Source organism: Magallana gigas, chromosome 5 (assembly GCF_963853765.1).
Source record: "Magallana gigas chromosome 5, xbMagGiga1.1, whole genome shotgun sequence".
In the NCBI taxonomy this organism is placed as follows: Eukaryota; Metazoa; Mollusca; class Bivalvia; order Ostreida; family Ostreidae; genus Magallana; species Magallana gigas.
In genome coordinates, this window is record NC_088857.1 from 8,589,723 (window position 1) to 8,608,637 (window position 18,915).

At 31.5% G+C, this 18,915-nt stretch overlaps 1 protein-coding gene across 2 annotated transcripts; it reads right to left on the reverse strand.

Moving 5' to 3' along the window:
* Positions 1–5,266: 5,266 nt before the first annotated feature.
* LOC105331865 (putative ammonium transporter 1) lies at positions 5,267–18,056 on the reverse strand. Of its 2 annotated transcripts, none has more exons than XM_011434232.4 (10): positions 17,863–18,056; positions 16,238–16,327; positions 15,860–16,090; positions 15,321–15,424; positions 12,605–12,742; positions 8,285–8,521; positions 6,810–6,948; positions 6,619–6,713; positions 6,293–6,419; positions 5,267–6,025 (listed from the first exon to the last, which is right to left on the reverse strand). In XM_011434232.4, exons 1-10 carry the CDS (start codon positions 17,924–17,926, stop codon positions 5,880–5,882), a joined length of 1,371 nt encoding a protein of 456 aa, XP_011432534.3. In that variant the 5' UTR covers positions 17,927–18,056; the 3' UTR covers positions 5,267–5,879. The 2 variants fall into 2 exon arrangements, with proteins under 2 accessions (XP_011432534.3, XP_011432533.3); XM_011434231.4 differs by having other exon boundaries at positions 5,267–6,031; positions 17,863–18,054.
* Between the last annotated feature and the right edge of the window lie 859 nt (positions 18,057–18,915).

The window sequence follows — 18,915 nt, forward strand, 5'->3', positions numbered from 1 at the left end:
AAAAATTCACCATTTTAATAATTGAATGACGCTTTTTTATACATATAAATGTATATGATATCACCATAAGTGGTTTATGCTCTAGGATCATTGTGGAACGATTGTATTCAAATAGGCTCACAGGAGGGGAGAATGTTGCAAAACAAGATTTGACTTGGTGAAGATGAGTATCACTTTATTTTTAAATGATCGATGTATCATAAACATAGGACACTGTACATCAAAAATAGTTTTGGTGTAAACCAAGTATGTATAAACTGCTACAATTACTGTCAACTGAAAATATACTGAATTAAATAATGGACAATATCTTCAGAAAGACGAATCACACAGAAATGTGTTTGTAATAGATAAATAGGTAATACTTTGCTGCATTAATAAGTGCATTGCTACAAATTATGTCTTATATTGTATATATACAATGTATTATATATTCCTTATAATATATGCTGATACCTTTCGAATAAAAAATCTAAACTAGTTATTTTGCCCCAATTATAACACCAAAACACAAATACCTAGATATGCAGAAACAAATTACATACATCCAGACAAATCTTTTGGTAAGGATCTGTTGGTTTTTTTTTTTTTTTTTACATTACTCAATCAATTTTATCTTATCTCAAAAAATATCTATCAATATATGTGCATTGGAAAACACATTATGATCAAATACAGCAAATCTTGATTAAATTATATTTTTATTCACCCTATTCCATTTAATGAGATATATTGATAGCATCCCTTTTCTCCATTGTTTGCCATCTTTGTATACAAAAGCAGTTTTGTATTTTTTTGGAGCAAAGTTTTGATCTTTAAATTAGAGTTCGTCCTCTGAACTTATTACAATACGGGTATTAATCTCTTTTCTTACAAGTTTAATTATATTCAAACAAATGCCTCTACAAAATGAGTAAGCATCTTAGACAAAGAATAGAACAGAATATTTAGACTTACTCGGGGTTCTTGGTTTACATATAAACGAGATTTATGCATCATGGCATCGAATGTTTATTGCGCTACAAAATACCTACAAAACGTGTAAAACGGCGGGTCTGGATTCAAGATTGATGACTTGTCATATGTTCTATGTAATTAGGCGTTTAGTTCTTAACATATATGTTAATACTAAGGATGAAAAACCCTGCAATTTGATAATATAAGTACCCTATCAATTCCACATCTGATAAAAAGGGGATAACGGAAGACATGCTAAAACGCGAAAAAAAACCTACGAAATCGAACACCCAAGTTAAAGCCATCTGATCACTATAGACGCCATGGTTTGTTTTTTTTTCGAAATGAGCGCGCATTGTCAACAGACTCAAAGATGAGACTTTTGTCAGGTTTATTTATGTAGTCATAAACTGTGTTCTAATGTTTTATTTGGTTTCCAATTTTGTGTTATTTGAATCAAGCTGTCTTGCACCCGAGTGTCTTCGTAATATTATCTGTGGTTAATGTGATGTTGTATGCAAATGCTGTACCCAGTTACAGCCAGAATAGGTTTGTCTGTTTGTGATATCAGATACACTGTGCTGTAAGTACAGAAAAAAGTTGCATTTATCATAAGGGGTACATATTTAGTACGCAATTATGTCAATTATTTACATACAATATTTATCTAATATCTAATATACTAGTAATAAATTTTTATCTCGGTAAAGAACCCCAAAATACAAAAATGTACATATAGAACGATAAATCGTTTTGATATTCATAAAAATGTAACGGAAATTGCATTGTCCGACAAATTAATTGTAAACCATTGCATGTTCAATCAGTTTGAATTCATTAAAAGAGTAATCCTTAATAGATATGCGTAGGATTTAACATTTCAAAAAGCACTCTGACAGTACAACGTACTTATGTTCAAAACTTTAAATTATATATATTGACTAAGACCGTTAGCACAGTCAGAGGCAAAAAATAATGTATTTCTTTAACCTATGGATTATTCTATGATTGCTATCATAATAGAGGTCATTTTGTATTGACAATAGATTTATGAACCTCTCAGGATATCTTATCAGCTACACAAAGTAACAAAATTCAAATACGTTAAAAACATTGTTGGTGCTGTTTTTCATGGATTCTTTTGAAAAATTCCAAACATGATATCTAACTGCTCTTTTTGGATTCTTTCTCTCGAAAAAGTTAAAGGTTAAAAATTTCCGGAATTTATACGACAAATGAACTAACATGCAAACTATTTTATTCTTAAATGATCAAAGCAACCTATTTTGACTATTATAGATTAATAGGCATGGTCAAACAAAATAAATGGATACGAATCGTAAGTTGTACAATTGACATTGGAATTGACATCTTAAGTCAGCATAGCTGTCATAAATATTCCATATAGGTATTTTTTCTACAGTTAGACAAGTTTGCATTTCCATTTATGAATTTTAGAAAGATAATTTACAAGTCCATCTTTTTTAGTGATTCAAAGTTAATAGTATATAAAACCAGAACCCGGCCTGTACAAGTACAATGCACATATTAGAATTACATGTACATGTGTTATCATCAAGAGGCAACTCATTTTATGATAACCTATAACAGTTTTTTTTAATATAAAAAGTCCTGAATATTAATAATAGTTCACAACCGGAATGATAGTCATATTTTGTTCATTACTCTATACAAAAATCATATGTGATTCTTAGAATAGACTGTATTTTTATATCAACAATATTAAGCTATATTCCAACCATAACGAATAAACATGAAAGTCGGAGGTAACAAGACACAATGTTGCAGACAAAATATCAGGAGTTATCGATCCTGTCAGTAACACAATGACGCTAGATGCTGTAGATACTGCACCATTCTTCTTTGATTTTAAGGGACTTCATCTACAACCACCTGGTTTGAAAATCCTACAATATGAATTGTCAAGATGCGTCCGTTAAGAGGCTGGATAGTTAACAAATTACATATAAGATTTAATATAATACCATTTACATATCATATACAGTATTTAACCATAATCTATTATAGTTATTAATATCTACAACGGAAGTATTTATCATAGTAGTATTCCCCACCAATATCTATGACAGAATTATCTATAAAAAATACCAATATCTAAAGTATCTCTTTTGTAGAAAAATATTTACTTTTTTTTTTACTATATATACTTTGGATCAATTGGTATGATGTAATTTGGTTTAATTATCGAAAATTCCGTTTATTGAGGCTGGGTGGTCCAAAAATTATCCATAAGATTTGACTTATTAAAAAAAATAGATATACCTTCTACAATATTCAACTAATATCAATTTTTTTTTTTACAGAAAACCTCATATATTTTAGCTATAAAGTTTGCAGTTTTATTATTTATGCAGAGCTTGTTATTTCCATTATATTATTAGTGTAGTTCAAAATTTACCACGACCATCCAGGACTCTTCAACAGTTTTCGATGAGTTGTGATTGGGGCATCAGACTGGTATTGTTGTTTGACCTGATAAAAAAAATAGCAAAAGGGAAAAGTTTTGTGCTGCAATTAAGTAAAACATGAACAGATTCATATATGGGCAGATAATTAATGCAGAAATGACTTCACAATGTATGCGTCTTTTTGTTATGAATTTTAAAAAAGCATTGTGTTCACTTACGTTCGCTAATTAAATTTTAGAAAAAAATACCTTATGAAGACAAAACAATCAAGATATCACAATTTATCACTAGGTGATCTCTAAATGATTTTCAAACGTTCCACGTTATACCAGTAAGTTCACTCAACGACTGGCATCTCTCAGTCGAGGATTCGGCCCGAACGTATGAAGGGTGAGGAGATACAATCTTTGTTCTGTCGCCCATTCTCTCTGGCGCGCTGACCGTTCAAACAAAAATTCAATAAAAAGTGTTGTCTTTTGTCCTGCTTTCCTCCAGCTTTTACGTAAAATGGATATGGGATACAAGAGTCATCATCTATTCTTAATTTATCTCAGATACTGCTCAGTATTGTGATTCAATAAGGGTATCCTTTGAGTTTGCAATAAAATCCAAATATCTGTACTTCATCTCGATAGTACAAGAAACCAGCCTTATCTTTCTTTTCTTTCTTTTTTAAACTTTGGAGGTATGACTCCACACTTTTGAAGAAGATAATTAGTGCCCGAAGCGACTATCCCTATTTCGAGAAGTATTCATTATAGTCGTATTTCCCATCAATATCTTTTACAGAATTATCAATAAAAATACCATTAACTAAGGTATACAACATGAATACAAATATTGACTTTTTCCGTCTGCCTTTTTGAAAAGTTGATATAAAGTAATTTGGTTTTATTATCAAAATTGCCATTTTGAGGAGTCTCGGGCTGTAAACAAATTACCCAATGCATTAGATCTATATTATTTTAAATAATGATGTGTCTAGTTGTTAACTATCATTTAGTGAAGAACACTTCCATATATTTAACGTTGAAACATGTTTTTCTTTATCTATATACCAAGCTCTTAAATTTTTTTATAAAGTCTAAAAATATCTATGACGATCGAACCCTCATAGCATATATATTGCAACTAATAGCATTTCTCAAATCGATTGATTAAAAATCAAAGTACTGAAATACCGACGGGAGTTGATTTTATTGTTTATTTATCTATTAGAATTTATTTTAAAATCAACGATTTGTAATTGCACATGACAAGTAATTTCTTAGCTGTATTTGTCAATGAGTTATTACGCACATTTATGACAAGAATTCCGAGATATAGACGGAAAATCCCATAAAAATCATCTGCAATATTTAAAGATAGAATTGGCGCCATCATACTCTATTTTTCATTATGTATCAGTAATCGAAATATTTCTGAAAATCTGTACCCAAGCAAGTTTTAAACAAACACGTAACTATAAAGTTTACCCTACACCCGTACTGGTTCTATTCTTAGATTAAATAGTATGCCTTTGATTCCAATCGCTACCGCTGTAGAACTTCAATGACAGCGAACCAGTCTTAGTGAACGCTTGCGCAGAAATACACTCATGTACGACTTAAAAATTATCTTATTTGTTCGTACTATTTAAAATCTACTTTCATGTTATTTCTAAAAATAAATTAAGTTTTCCTAAAAACAATGCTTCGTAATACATTACATAGAATTTATCAATTTTTATGCAAGTACTTAGTCTTGTCAGCGGATATGGTTTCCATTCATGGTTTTGCTAAGGTCCACACGCTGTTTCACTTCCGTTTTGCCAGAGTTACTGAATAGCAGCTAAAGTTGATTAAAATCAAACTCCAAAAACGAATTTAAAATACAATTTAATTAATATAGTATACTCAAACAAGCTTCACGAAAAAAATAACCTATGTCATAAAAAATATAAACGATTATTATTATAATATTTAGCGAATCAAAATGTACTTGGTCTAAATAAAAAAAATGCATATTTAAAACATCTTGGAGATAAAGTAAAAGTGTAAATGGCATTACATAAATCTGAAAAAATTTGATCATCATAACATAATTAGAAAAGAATGACCAAATCAAACCCAAAACATTTCTTTTATTCATAACAATAATATTACACGAATAAAAAGCGCAAATCCCAAAAGTAACCTAAAACCCTCAAAGAAACTGAAATAGGATCAACAATATGACAAAAGCTACAAAAATAACATAAGGAAAATACTTTAAATTAATATCGGTACAACGATGACATATTGAGTGTAATAAACAATATGCAATTAGGAGTACACGCATAAACTATGTTGCTAAATAATATTATTGAGATAATGTAAGTTAACGTAAGTCCATGTGTCCAATGTTTAATAAGTACATAATCTGATTTTATTTTTTGATATGAAGGGACCTAATGTCTCCAATTTTGTGTTTGGCGATTGTCTCATTTTTCTCTTAAAGTTGCAAATCACCAACACTGGCGTTGGCCAAATACATATCTTTTTGACAAGTATTTTCCAGAGAAGCTTCTACTGTGAAAACCACCGTCTTTTGATTTTCTTTTGTAATTTCTTTAATTTTGTGTGCTGGTTTTGCAAATTCTGCAACTGAATGGAACAGTTAATTTAGCACAAGATATATGATATATCATAACAATAAGAAATGCCAATATAATTCACTTTTAAATCTGAATTATACCTTTAATAATTGATAATAAAAATAAAAAAGCAGATGCAATTTCAAATTCTTTTACAATTCTTCGACTTGAACGATAAAGTGTCATCATATCATTTCATATACAACATAAGGAACATGGTATTGTAAAATTTGTTGTTGATGTAGTTTGTTATTGAAAGCCACCATCTTACCTTTTTCTTGAGCTTCATCACAAACTCGCAAGATACCAAACAATCTGAGTACTCCAAACATAAGTCCAGAAATCACAGCTGTCCAGACAATTATGGCCATCAAGCCAATGCACTGCCAACCAAGGATCTTCATCAAAGAAGCAGAAATATGTATTAGATATGTGTCAGTCATTATAAACGCAAACAGATTATTATAAAGGATATCTTATTTTTTACAGTAAAGTCTTTATAGGCAACATGAGGGTCGTCCGTTAAATACTATGAGGTGAAAAGTGTAATGAGTAGATGGAAAGCTGTCTGACGAGCAACATTTCAAAATCACTTACATATGCAGATTGAAGATTCCATGCATAAAATATTCCATACTTCTCATGAAAGAAAGCAACTGCAATCAATCCCAAGCTGCCACCGCCAAAGTGGACTAAACGACAGAAATGGTGTATTTTAGGAAACAAAGTTGTAAAGATGATTTTGTTTGTTAGCCAACATCGAAACCAATGCATAGCCAGTAAAATACCTGCAACAACATCCAGGGGATCATCAATACCGAGTCTGGTCAAGAGGAGAGAGTAGGCTGTGTATACAATGATGGAAATCACACCAACAGCAATTGCGACATGTGTCGAATAATTATCATATCCAGTAGACACAGCAATCTATTCAATAAGTTTCAATACATTTTAAAAATTCCAAAATATACAGACGCTAGCATAGTTTAAGGAGTATGTATAAGCAACGTAAAGTACATGTATATTGCCCTAATAACACAATGTTAACATTATTTTAATCAGATTGCAAAGCATTCTTTGCAAAAAAATATATTATACATAAGTCCATGTAATAACCCACAAAGAAATCAATATTATAATAATTTTTGTTCGTCTACACTTGAAAAAAAAACCCAAAAAGTTGTTGCTAAGCTTGTATTTAAACGGACAGGATAATAATTCAGGTGATGGCTGGTAAACTTTTAAAACATTTTAAAAAATAAACCAGTTTTTAATTTTTTTTTAGATATCTTTTAAGTTAAACACTAAGCCACTTTTGTTGTTCTAGATTCATCTCTATTCCTATGAAAACCACATTCCCTCTAACTACCTTTTTTTATTCCTCCCTACTCCCGGGGATCATGATTTTAACTTGATTTTAGCTTTGATATATAAACCTGAAAATGACTTCACACAAGTTTAAGCTTCTCTACCTGAATAATTTTCAAAAAGAAGAGTGTTAAATAAAATCTATATTAATTCCTCTGTAAAAAAAAATAAATCCCATTGAGGTCGTACTCTACCCCCCCCCCCCCCCCTTCCCTCCTCTCCGAGCTAGTAATTTTATCAAACTTAAACCTTAAGTACCTGAATATGCCTCCACATAATTTACAGCAAATGTGTTTTGGAGAAAAAAAAATATCTCTGTATTCCTATGTAACAATCCACCTAACCCCCGGGAAAATCTGAATCTACACTACCTGATGATGTTTTCACACAAGATGGATGTTTTCTGCTCTATCAGTTTTTGAGAAGGATTTTAAAGATTTTTCTTTAAAAAGTGCTATTCAAAATTTCGACCCCCACCACCCAATTGTGGCTCCAACCTTACCGCGGGGATCATGATTTCAACAAAAATTGTATCTACACTAAATGCGGATGCTTCAACATAAGTTACTGCATTACTGCAGCTTGCATTTAGAGCAAGTAGTGTATATTCATTTGTAAAAATTTGATTATATGGAACTTTAATCCACACAACCTGAAAATGTTTTTTGGGGGCAAATTGTTTTTGAGCAGTAGATTTTACTAACAATTTTTTTCTAATACTTCCTTATTATCCCCCTTTCAAAGTGCGCTTTTTATTTGACAAACTTATATCCACCTCACCCAAGGATGCTTTCTGCAAAGTTTTCTTGAAATTGGTTCTGGAGAAACCAAGAAAAACAAACATTTTAATTTTATTCTAATAAAACATATCCTGCTTTTCAATTAAAGTACTTACCATTCCAGTTAACCCTCCATTGATGGCATTTAACGCACTCCGACCTGTTCCAAAATATCTATTATCACAATTAATCAGCAAGAGTAAACAAAAACCGGCGAAGGAACCGGAAGTGAAAACATAGATAGTGGAATCCGCATCAAGATCTCCTTGGTAATTAATAACAAATAGCAATGGAGATTCCGAAATGATGGTCAAAAGTCCGATTGCCATAACCAATCCTCCCAAAAAAGCGATCTGTTAATTGAAATGAAACATCATTATATATTTTAACTTGACATTATATATATGTGTATCTAAAAAGCACATTGACCACATTATTTATGTTCAACATATTAGTTAAAATATATATTGTTTTAGACTGGTGTATGCGTGCCACAATCTTCAAAAAAGTGTCATTTTAAAAAATAAACTAAATTAATGCCTTGCATTCTTGAAGAGTGAGTTTAAATTGTGCTCCATATTTTTTTCATAGTAAAAATACTATTGGAAAACGCATCAATTTAAATCAACCAGAACTTGTAATAATGACCCACTTCAGATTAGCAATTTAATTTTGTATCCCGACAATTGAATGTTTTTAAGAAAATGATAGAAGTTCCATAACTCTATGATAAAGTTGTATATAGCATTTAAATATCGCACTAAGTGGTGACTAAAATATTACAACAGTTAAACACCAGGCCTCAGGATCATGAAGCAGTCTTAGACTTTAGTTAAAATTGTATACTCTCTTGATGTCTCTAGATTGAAAACACTGACAAAACTGAAATGTTACTAAAATTGGCTGGATATAAATTTGTTATTTACAAATTTTGATCGTCATTTTGTTATAAACAAAAATTTTATGGCTGACTGAAATTTTGTCTTAAGTCTGAAATTCCTTCATAATCCTGAGGCCAGTTTGTAGATATATATTGACGTATAATGGCGTCATGGTTTTTCTGTAATCTAACACTCTACACTACCCCTATGGATTGTTCCTTTATATATAGTGAATAATTTTGAACCTATATAACTGAGAGTCATATATTTCCAATGGCATGATTCATCTACAGTTTTCTTCTATTATAGTTATAATAAAAGTGATATATGAATTCATTGAATATGTTCTAGTGTTTAAAATCTTTCGACTTCACCTAAAATTATTCCATTATTTGATTTACTTCGTAACTGCATGTACATTTCATCTTATTTGCGTATTACAATCCATCTTTTTGCGTATTACAACTTGTATAATTATTAAATAGGTTATTATTTCATTATTTCGTAGAAAATTCAGGTGTAGGTATTATGGTTTAACAATTAGAATGAAAAACATCAGTCAGCATGCTTAGTGAAAGATGTATACAAGGTCGTTGTATCGACCATAGAACGTAAGAAAAGATGACTTCAACCGAAACTGTAGATAGTCATGTTCCATCAATTTGTTTGTCATGATCAGTAGCTTGTCTCGTTTTAGAGCTTGCTCATACTAGAGCATGCCCTTGCGTATCGAATTAACTGAGAGACAAAAAATCGATATGCAGGTGGTGAAGGTATATTGCTACATAAGTAAGAAAATTTGACTGTAGAAAAATTGCAGAGATCATGTTTATCATAAAGTTTTGTTGTTACATGTAGGTTACCATCAATATCCCTTTCCAGTAAAATATCCAAATATGAAACAGATGACGCTGACTGCTAGCAATGGGGCGCAATTAGTACCACGGGAAATCCAACAGATTGTTGGAATACCTGATTTCCAAAATCTACATTTATGTTGTCTATCAGAAACTCAGGCATCTTTTTTTGTTTATTTCAGAGTATTTGTGAGCAAAATTCGAATGATTTTCTACAAAATACTTTTGTAAATGACCAATGACAAGGTAAGTAAATTTACGTGATCAATTTTTATTGAACAACTATCCACTTCAGAGTACTTGTGTGAACATTCCAAATATTTTTTAATAAAACAGTTTTGTAAATGACCGATTATAAGGTAAGAAAATTTATATGAAATTTTGTTTATTGAAAGAGCAGCTATCAATGATGAGAATTTTTTTTAAAAAAATGATCATCAGATAAATCATCAAGATTTAAACATTGACATTTCACGGTCTTCTTTTAGAAGAGTAGATAAAAGCAACAAATTGCGTCTTCACGTAAAGAAGCAATATTTAAAGCATCTAATTTTATCATGTTTGCGTAAACGAAATAACGTTCTTTCTGTGATCACATTAAGAAAGTGAGCAAAATGTATGGAAACGTTTATATCCTTATGAAATCTCTACTTATAGATTACAAATCGGGTACGTGTAGGTGTATTTATAACACAAGTAGGTGTTTTAAATCTCATCCTCACGCGACGAAAAGCGATTATCGAAAACATTTAAGTATCTAAAACAAATGACGACACGATATAGGACATGTTTGTTTAGATTGAGGATTCGATACCACTTAAATTTCAAATACTTTCTTTTTTCTTAATGTTTGTTAAGAAATTTTAACTAATAGCGTGAATTTGTTCCATTGCAAAATTGTATCATAGAATTACAAATATTTTTCTAAAAACCTGATGAAAAACGAAAACATACCAAAATAAGGAATAGTCGTACTTAAGCTTTGACTTGTTTACCATATTTCTTATAATTTTACGGTTAAATGGCTTATACTTCCTCTTGAAATTTTAGACTTAGATCTGTTGAACTTAAAGCTGAAATGAATATATAAATTAACATGCTAAATATCTGTGTATGACATTTACAACATGAATAATCAATCAAGCTCAATCAATTTCCCTTTGAAAAAAAAAAGAAGAGAGGATCGTTGTGTACATGCATGTTTTGAATTTTAGTTTTGTAAATTGTTGTGTATATTTTGAAGAATTGTAGTGTTTTAAACCAATTCTTAGTTTTTTAAATTTCAGAATATAATGTGTTTAGTTTTGATATTTTTTGTTGGTTAGATATAATTTCATAAAATTAGCACTTTTGTTAAACCTGAGTGATATATGTTACAACACATGCAATACTTGTATAAAATTGATATTCTGAAGCGTAAAATGGATAAAAATCATGAAAATCCCTTCAAATTGCTCTGCTTCTTATGCAATATTATTCAAACAAGACAATTATCATAATTTTTTTATTCTACAAAAATAATTATATATATTTAATAAAGTGTCTTTAGAACCATCAATGATGACGTCACTCGAATCGGTTTACCTTAGGTAAATTAACCAAGTAAGACCTGATAAATATTTAGAGTCCTGCTTTGGTGAGTGGTTATGATAAGTGTAATCGTCTAAAGAATAACGTGATAAAACTCGCGCATTCCTTGCATAGGTTTGTTGACAGTATTTGACACATTATTAACATATATTTTTGTGAAAAAGTAGAATATTTATTTATATTATATACTATATATATGTCTTCTTATCTAGATTGTATTATTGTATGATAAAGTACATTGTCGACTCGAATTTTGTCAACATTGACATTTACATCGTAATTTACATCGTCGACATTGTCGACGATGTAAATTAGATGTAAGAGGTACATGTTTGATATTAACACGATGTCGACTTGACTTCGATCGACACTGCAATGTCGACGATGTAAAAAAGAAAGAAGAAGGCACACAATGTAGCCCAATGTGTCCAGCCACTGTTGGTCAACATCATGATGTCGAAAATGTTGACGATGTAAACAGGATATAGGAGGTACGCTGCACATGCTAATTGTCGAGTCAATGTTGGTCAACACTGCGATGTAGACAATATCAATCAAACATCTTACATTGGACTTACCTCCTGTTTATTTACTTAACCACGATCACATCCAAGAAAAAGAACAATTTGTTGTGTTTCTTATTTAGCATAGATATAATTATCTGGTAACTTTGTTTTCAAGTCCTAACTTCTTAAAGAAAAAATTCTCTAAAGAAATATTCAATATTATTTTTCATTTTTCTTCAACCTTAGTAAATGAAACCCTTTTGTCTAGAATGCTTTCCACTACGTTTGTTGTTGGAATTTGTTCAGCGGTTCTTTAAAAGATAATAAGAATATAGTAAAAATATGAAAACTTTATGGGGACGGCGTTTATCTTTCTTAGCCATTTGGCTTAGATGAGTTACAAAGCAAAAATTAAGTATTACTCCTTTATTAATGTTTCACCGAATATCACCTTCAAAATATATTAATGATCTAATTTATTTTCATTTTAGACAATAAAAATACGTTTTATAAATTAAATAACATACAATGAATTAAAACCTTCGATTAAAATATCAAAACATTTAATACCAATGAAAAAGCGTTCAAACTTTTGGACTTACTCGCGTTGAGTAGCAGCTTTCGGTGAAGTCTTTTTTAAGGGTGGGATCAAATCGACCGGTTCTAGGACCAATCATCATGGCTCCCATAAGTGCTGCGATTCCTCCAATGACATGGACAGCCCCGCTACCGACATCATCCTGTACAAGTAATTTGGCACGAACTGTTATTGGTTTCATGCACGAGAGTATAAACTTATTTAGTATTAGAGTTGTTTTACCAGAACTGGTACCATTTGGTTCAGTCGAAAAGGTGTTATTTTCAAAACGCATCAAAAGAACTGATCCTTATGTTGCGAGTTCGAATCTTGATGGTGGATTTGTTTTTTTAGATTAGGAGTTCCGTTCGTTAGAAACCCTTACATTAACAATAAAATGTTTTTTATGGATCCGAACTTAAAACAAGAGGCCCAGGGGCCACATCGCTCACCTGAGCAACACTTGCCTTAATTCTGATCAAATTAGCATCACAGTATCAAAATATCTTGACAACTAAGTACAGTAGATCTTGCTAAAAAAATAAAAAACCTTCCAATTTTTATCCAACTCTTTTTTTATGGTAAATACCAAGCCCCTTTTGTTGTTTTACCTGCAAGAAGATTTTTCTTTATTCCTATGTAAACCCCCCCCCCCCCATTTCGTTGCCCCAATTTTCTCTAAGGAATCATGGTTACATCAAACTTAAATCTGCATAACCTGTGCTTTCACACTAAGTACTGAATTTTGGACCGAAAACTTTCCCAGAATATTTTTAAAGATTGTCTCTATTAATTCCTATGTAAAAATTCAAACCGCCATCATGGCCCCGCCATACCACTAGGGACTGGGATTTTGCAAACTTGAATTTATTTACACTACCCGAGGATGCATCTAAACAAGTTTAAGTTTTTCTGGTCAACTAGTCTTTAAAAAGAAGATTTTTAAAGATTTTCTCTACATATCTATGTAAAAATTCATCCCCCATTGTGGCCTCCCCCTACCCCTGGACTATTAATTAAACGAACAAATCTATACGATCTGGGGATGCTTCCACTCAAATTTGGGATTTCCTGGCCTAAAAGTTTTGAGAAGATTTTTAAAGATTTTTTCTATATATAAAAATTTATCCCCCAATTGTGGCCCCACCCTACCCCCGGGGACCATGATTTGAACAAACTTGAATTTACACTATCTGAGGATGTTTCCACTTAAATTTGAGCTTTCCTGGCCTAAAAGTTTTTGAGAAGAAGATTTTAAAGATGTTTCCTATATATTCCTATGTAAAACATGATCCCCCTATTGTGGCCCCACCCTTCCCCCGGGGACTATGATTTAAACAAATTTAAACTTGAATCTACACTACCTGAGGATGCTTCCACTCAAATTTGAGCTTTCCTGGCCAAATAGTTTTCGAGAAGATGATTTTTAAATATTTTCTCAATATATTCCTATGTAAAACTTGATCCCCCCATTGTGGCCCTATCCTACCCCCAGGGACTATGATTTGAACAGACTTGAATCTACACTATCTAAGGATGCTTCCATTTTAATTTGAGCTTTCCTGGCCTAAAAGCTTTTGAGAAGAAGATTTTTAAAGATATTCTCTATATATTCCTATGTAAAACATGATCCCCCTATTGGTGGCCCCACCCTTCCCCCGGGGACCATGATTTGGACAATCCTGAATCTATACTACCTGAAGATGCTTCTATTTTAATTTGAGCTTTTCTTGCCTAATAGTTTTTGAGAAGATTTTTAAAGATTTTCTCTATATATTCCTATGTAAAACTTGATCCTCCTTTTGTGGCCAAATCCTACCCACAGGGACCATGATTTGAATAAACTTGAATTTACACTACCTGAGGATACTTCCATTTTAATTTGAGCTTTCCTGGCCTAATATTTTTTGAGAAGAAGATTTTAAAAGATTTTCTCTATATATTCATATGTTAAACTTGATCCCCCTTTTGTGGCCCCTCCATACCCTTGGGGACCATGATTTGAACAAACTTGCATCTACACTACCTGAGGATGCCTCCACACAAGTTAAAGCTTTTCAGGCCGCATAGTTTTTGAGATTTACCAACAAATTTTCAATATTTCTCAATTATCTCCCCTTCAAAAAGGGCGTGGCCCTTCATTTGAACAAACTTGAATCCCCTTCACATAGTGGTGCTCTGTGATAAATTTAGTTGAAATCTGCTTGGCGGTTCTTGAGAAGAAGATGAAAATGTGAAAAGTTTACAACGACGACTACAACGACGACAACGACAGACAACGGACAAATTGTGATCAGAAAAGCTCACTTGAGCCTTTGGCTCAGGTGAGCTAAAAAAACCAACATAAAATTTTGTTTATGAAAGGAAAAACCAACTTTCATATTATAATAAGATTTCAAAGGGTTGTTGTTTTAACGTAAGAACATTGTTCCTTATATTTTGTTCAATAAGGAAATTTGAAACAAAACAGCAAATGGTGGGTTATATGGAAATTTAGCTTGTTTGATTAAGCGCTAGTTGTTGAATAATAATAACTCCTATCACAGAAGTGCATATTATATATGTAAATATATATATATATATATATATATATATATATATATATATATATATATATATATATATATATATATATATATATATATATATAGTCAACGCCAGTGTTACTATAAATATTACAAAACGGGGATATGTGATTGTTTATATATCATCATGACTTGTATTCATTGTTGTTTAATTACGTGAAAACCGATGCGAGCGTAGTCCAAAGTTGAATACTCGTCTCCATTGTATAACCATCCCCTATTGTATAAGGTCCAGTGTCGAACAACGGGGTGGATCAAGCCTGCAAAAGTTTAATAAATACTGTCGTCATGTAGATCACACAAAAAAATGTTATGTTAATCTTTTTTTTTCGTTTTAAATATATAATTAAATCCAATGACACGTGTATCCGAAAGATAGATTTATCTTTAAGCAATTATAATACTTTTTCATAGGTAGAATAATCAGATTTTGATCCAAACAGCATTTTGTTTTTCCATGTGATATATAATAGTGATTAGATGATAAATTTTTAGCGGGTTTGTTCGAGAATGTTTTATTTTTTTCCGATGAGTCAATTTTCAAATTTATGTTCTTGGGCTTAGTAAATATTGCATTCCGTTGGTAGCTTTTAAAAAGCAATAATGATTTAAAAAACAACGATGGTACAACATTTCCCTGGATGGTCAATGGGGGATTTTTACCTTTAAAAAAAATAAACATGGTAGTCACATACCTGTTATAAAGACAGTATAAACGAAGTGTGCAATAAACTTGCAGCGCTCCGCAACAGCACCAGACACAATTGATGCTGTCATTGATGCAAAAATGCACTGAAGAAGAATGTATTTGTATGCAAGAATCTCGTCAGAAAAGTCCAATTTCATGCCAATGAACTTGTCTGCAGTTCCACCATCACTGAAGGCGAAGGCGTAACCAATAAGACAATAAACAACTCCAGAGAGAACTAAAGAGGAGAAAAATTAAGTTACATGTTTTAAATGTGGCGGAAAATACAGAATTATTTTATTCGTTGTTTAAATTTAATAAAAAAGAAAGAACAATGCAAAGATAAAATCACAGCAAATCTTCACTGAAGTTACAGTAGACTAACTAAGATTGAAGACATGTCTGAGAAGTATTCTTTTTGTGTCTCCCAACCGGACTGCACCAACCTCACGTACAACGAATCCAATTTGGATAACTATAGAAAGACAAAACATCACATACAGATCAAATACTCTATACGATATAAACGTGAAGTATATTCAAAATGATTCCATAAAGTTTAAGTTCTATTTTATTAAACTCAACTCATCAACTTCCTTCACATCTACAGAAAACAAACTGCATAATGTACCTGTATATATAAAGTACTTTGAAAAAGTACTAGTATGAAGATCTGTCTTAAAAAACGATTAGATTTAAAGATCTTGGAAGGTATGCAAATGTCCGTACAAATTACATCTAGATTGTTGAATAAAGTGATATCTATTTCTCAATTTATACTCTTTAGGTAGTCTTAGTACTTTTCCGGGCATGTTTATCAAGTGTAAATATTCCCTATTTTTACGTTTCCTAGACATTGACCCGTGCGAGCACGGGTTGGCTTTGCATATCGGACATTTACGAAATAGGTACATCGACACACCTTATTATTGACATTTACATAACAAAGCTAGAATTAAGCCTACAATAATGCTATTAATTTCACTACACTTTCCTTAGTTTGAATAATCTAACTGTGTTTCGGGAAAGGCCCTCACCACAGTTTGAATGCCTCCCTTATACCCGTAGTGTAGCAGAAAATTGCAAAATCGCTCCAAAACGAGAAAGTTAAGGAAGTTGCCTTGAAAATGACAGTCAAATTCATCACAACAAACCTTTTTGAGACTGCAAATACCTTTAAACAAAATTTTTTAATCCATTGAATGGAAGAATTCAACACCTTTTCACCAACGTACACGTATTTTCTTTGTAAAACTGGGTCGTAGGATATTATTCATTTCTACGATAAAACATATTCTATTTTCACTCTCCTTACAAATATAATGTAACTTTTTTGCATGTTATCAAAGATTTTTTGTCATCACGAAGACAAAAGTAAGTACCTAGTTGAAATGTATATTTGTTATTTTATACTTTTTCTCATAAGAAATCATTAATATGGATAGCAAAAATCCAATGAAAATTTACACGTATTTGTATTATTACATGCAGATGTGATATTGTGGAAGCATAAACTAAAGATCCCGTTAGCGTGAATATATTACGCAAGCGCTAGATTGTAAAATCCAAAAAATCCAGGTGATTTCCGGTATTTTTAAAGAAATTTTCGCTGACAATAAGTTAGCGAAGCTTAACTGAGAAAAAATAAAAACAAATTGGTAATCATCAAGTACCAATGATGTTTAAAATATATAAAACAAAAGACAGTTTTCTTCCGATTTATTAAAGACCAAAAATTTGAGTCTATTATTTTAAAAAAGTAGTAGAGATGTGGGTTTCTCCAACCCTGGAATCCATCATTGCTTTATTCTGTTTTCTTCAGAACCAAATTAATGCGTTCACCTAATTTCCTTCTTTCGTTTGCTGCATAATAACCTGCTCCTAATACATGCATTTAGGCATTTGCAGTGTAATGAAATTTCAGAGAAAGCTTCACATATACACATTACATGAACACCTGTTATCACATGATCTCTATGATGCAAAGTGAAAATAATGTCAAAAACTTACAAATAAAGCCAATTATAAAAGACCAAAATCCAGCTTCAGAACTAAAATTCCTAACGGACGTCATATTGTAATACTTGAAATAACGAATCAGAGTCCTACTATGTCTTAGTTGAACTTAAACAAGATTTTGCACCGTGTCGTCAAAGTGACAGCCAACTTCCTAGTTGAGTTCTTAAAAAGATATGTTAGTCGATGCAGGCCGTCAAGCGGTTTAAATGCCTCAAATTACCTGGGGTTCTTTTTACATGTGTATTAAAATGTTAATGTTGTGCGGTTTCTATGTAACAAAAAGGTGTGCTGAAAAAATAATGAAAATGGTTGTAAATGTTAATGTATCACTGATAAACACTTTATAAAATGTACATGTACACATACTTTTTACATGGAGAGCATCATTTAACGACAGCCTAAAGAAGAACATCCACAACAGAGAACTTACAACAGAGAGCACCATCGTTACCAGACGCCGATGGAGATAAAAAGGATAGGTTCTTTGAAATAGAAAATTCATCAAAACGCCAGTCAATCACAAGAAAAGCTTTCAATTTCATTCCAAAGAACAAGATATATAGAGAATGACCAAGAACATCATGAAGAATACATGTAACAGAATAACAAGGAAGCATTTAATCACTGAAGGGGATGGTTGGTTCGGCTGACTATGCTCCGATTTCACAAAAAAAAAACAAAAGTCAAATCTCAGACTTAAGTCTGAGTTTTTTCTCAAATATTTGATTTTTTTTCTCAATCTTGAGAAAACTCAAATCTCTGCATTTCACAAAAAAATCTTAGTCGTGTTTTTTACTCAGTTTGAGAAAAATCTTAAGTTACCTCCATAGCAGACTTAAGTCAAATCTCAAATGTGAATATGTCATTAACATCATTAATACAGTATTATATTGTCTGCAATGTTCATTTCTTAGATATATTCCACTCAATAATCAGCGTATATGCAATATTTTATGCAGGTTTAATAAATATTTTTTTCATTAAAAAGTAATAATTTTGGCGGATTTATCTCCCTTAAAGCTGCTTGGTCCGATTTTTTTGTAA

Excerpts from the sequence above, each read along its gene's own strand:
- LOC105331865 (XM_011434231.4), bottom strand. The coding sequence starts at position 17,926 with ATGACGTCCGTTAGGAATTTTAGTTCTGAAGCTGGATTTTGGTCTTTT. Across the intron at positions 16,091-16,237 it reads CAGACATGTCTTCAATCTTA|TTCTCTCTGGAGTTGTTTAT; the intron begins GTTAGTCTACTG and ends TCTCCTCTTTAG. Across the intron at positions 6,420-6,618 it reads GGAATCTTCAATCTGCATAT|ATCCTTGGTTGGCAGTGCAT; the intron begins GTAAGTGATTTT and ends TCTTTGATGAAG.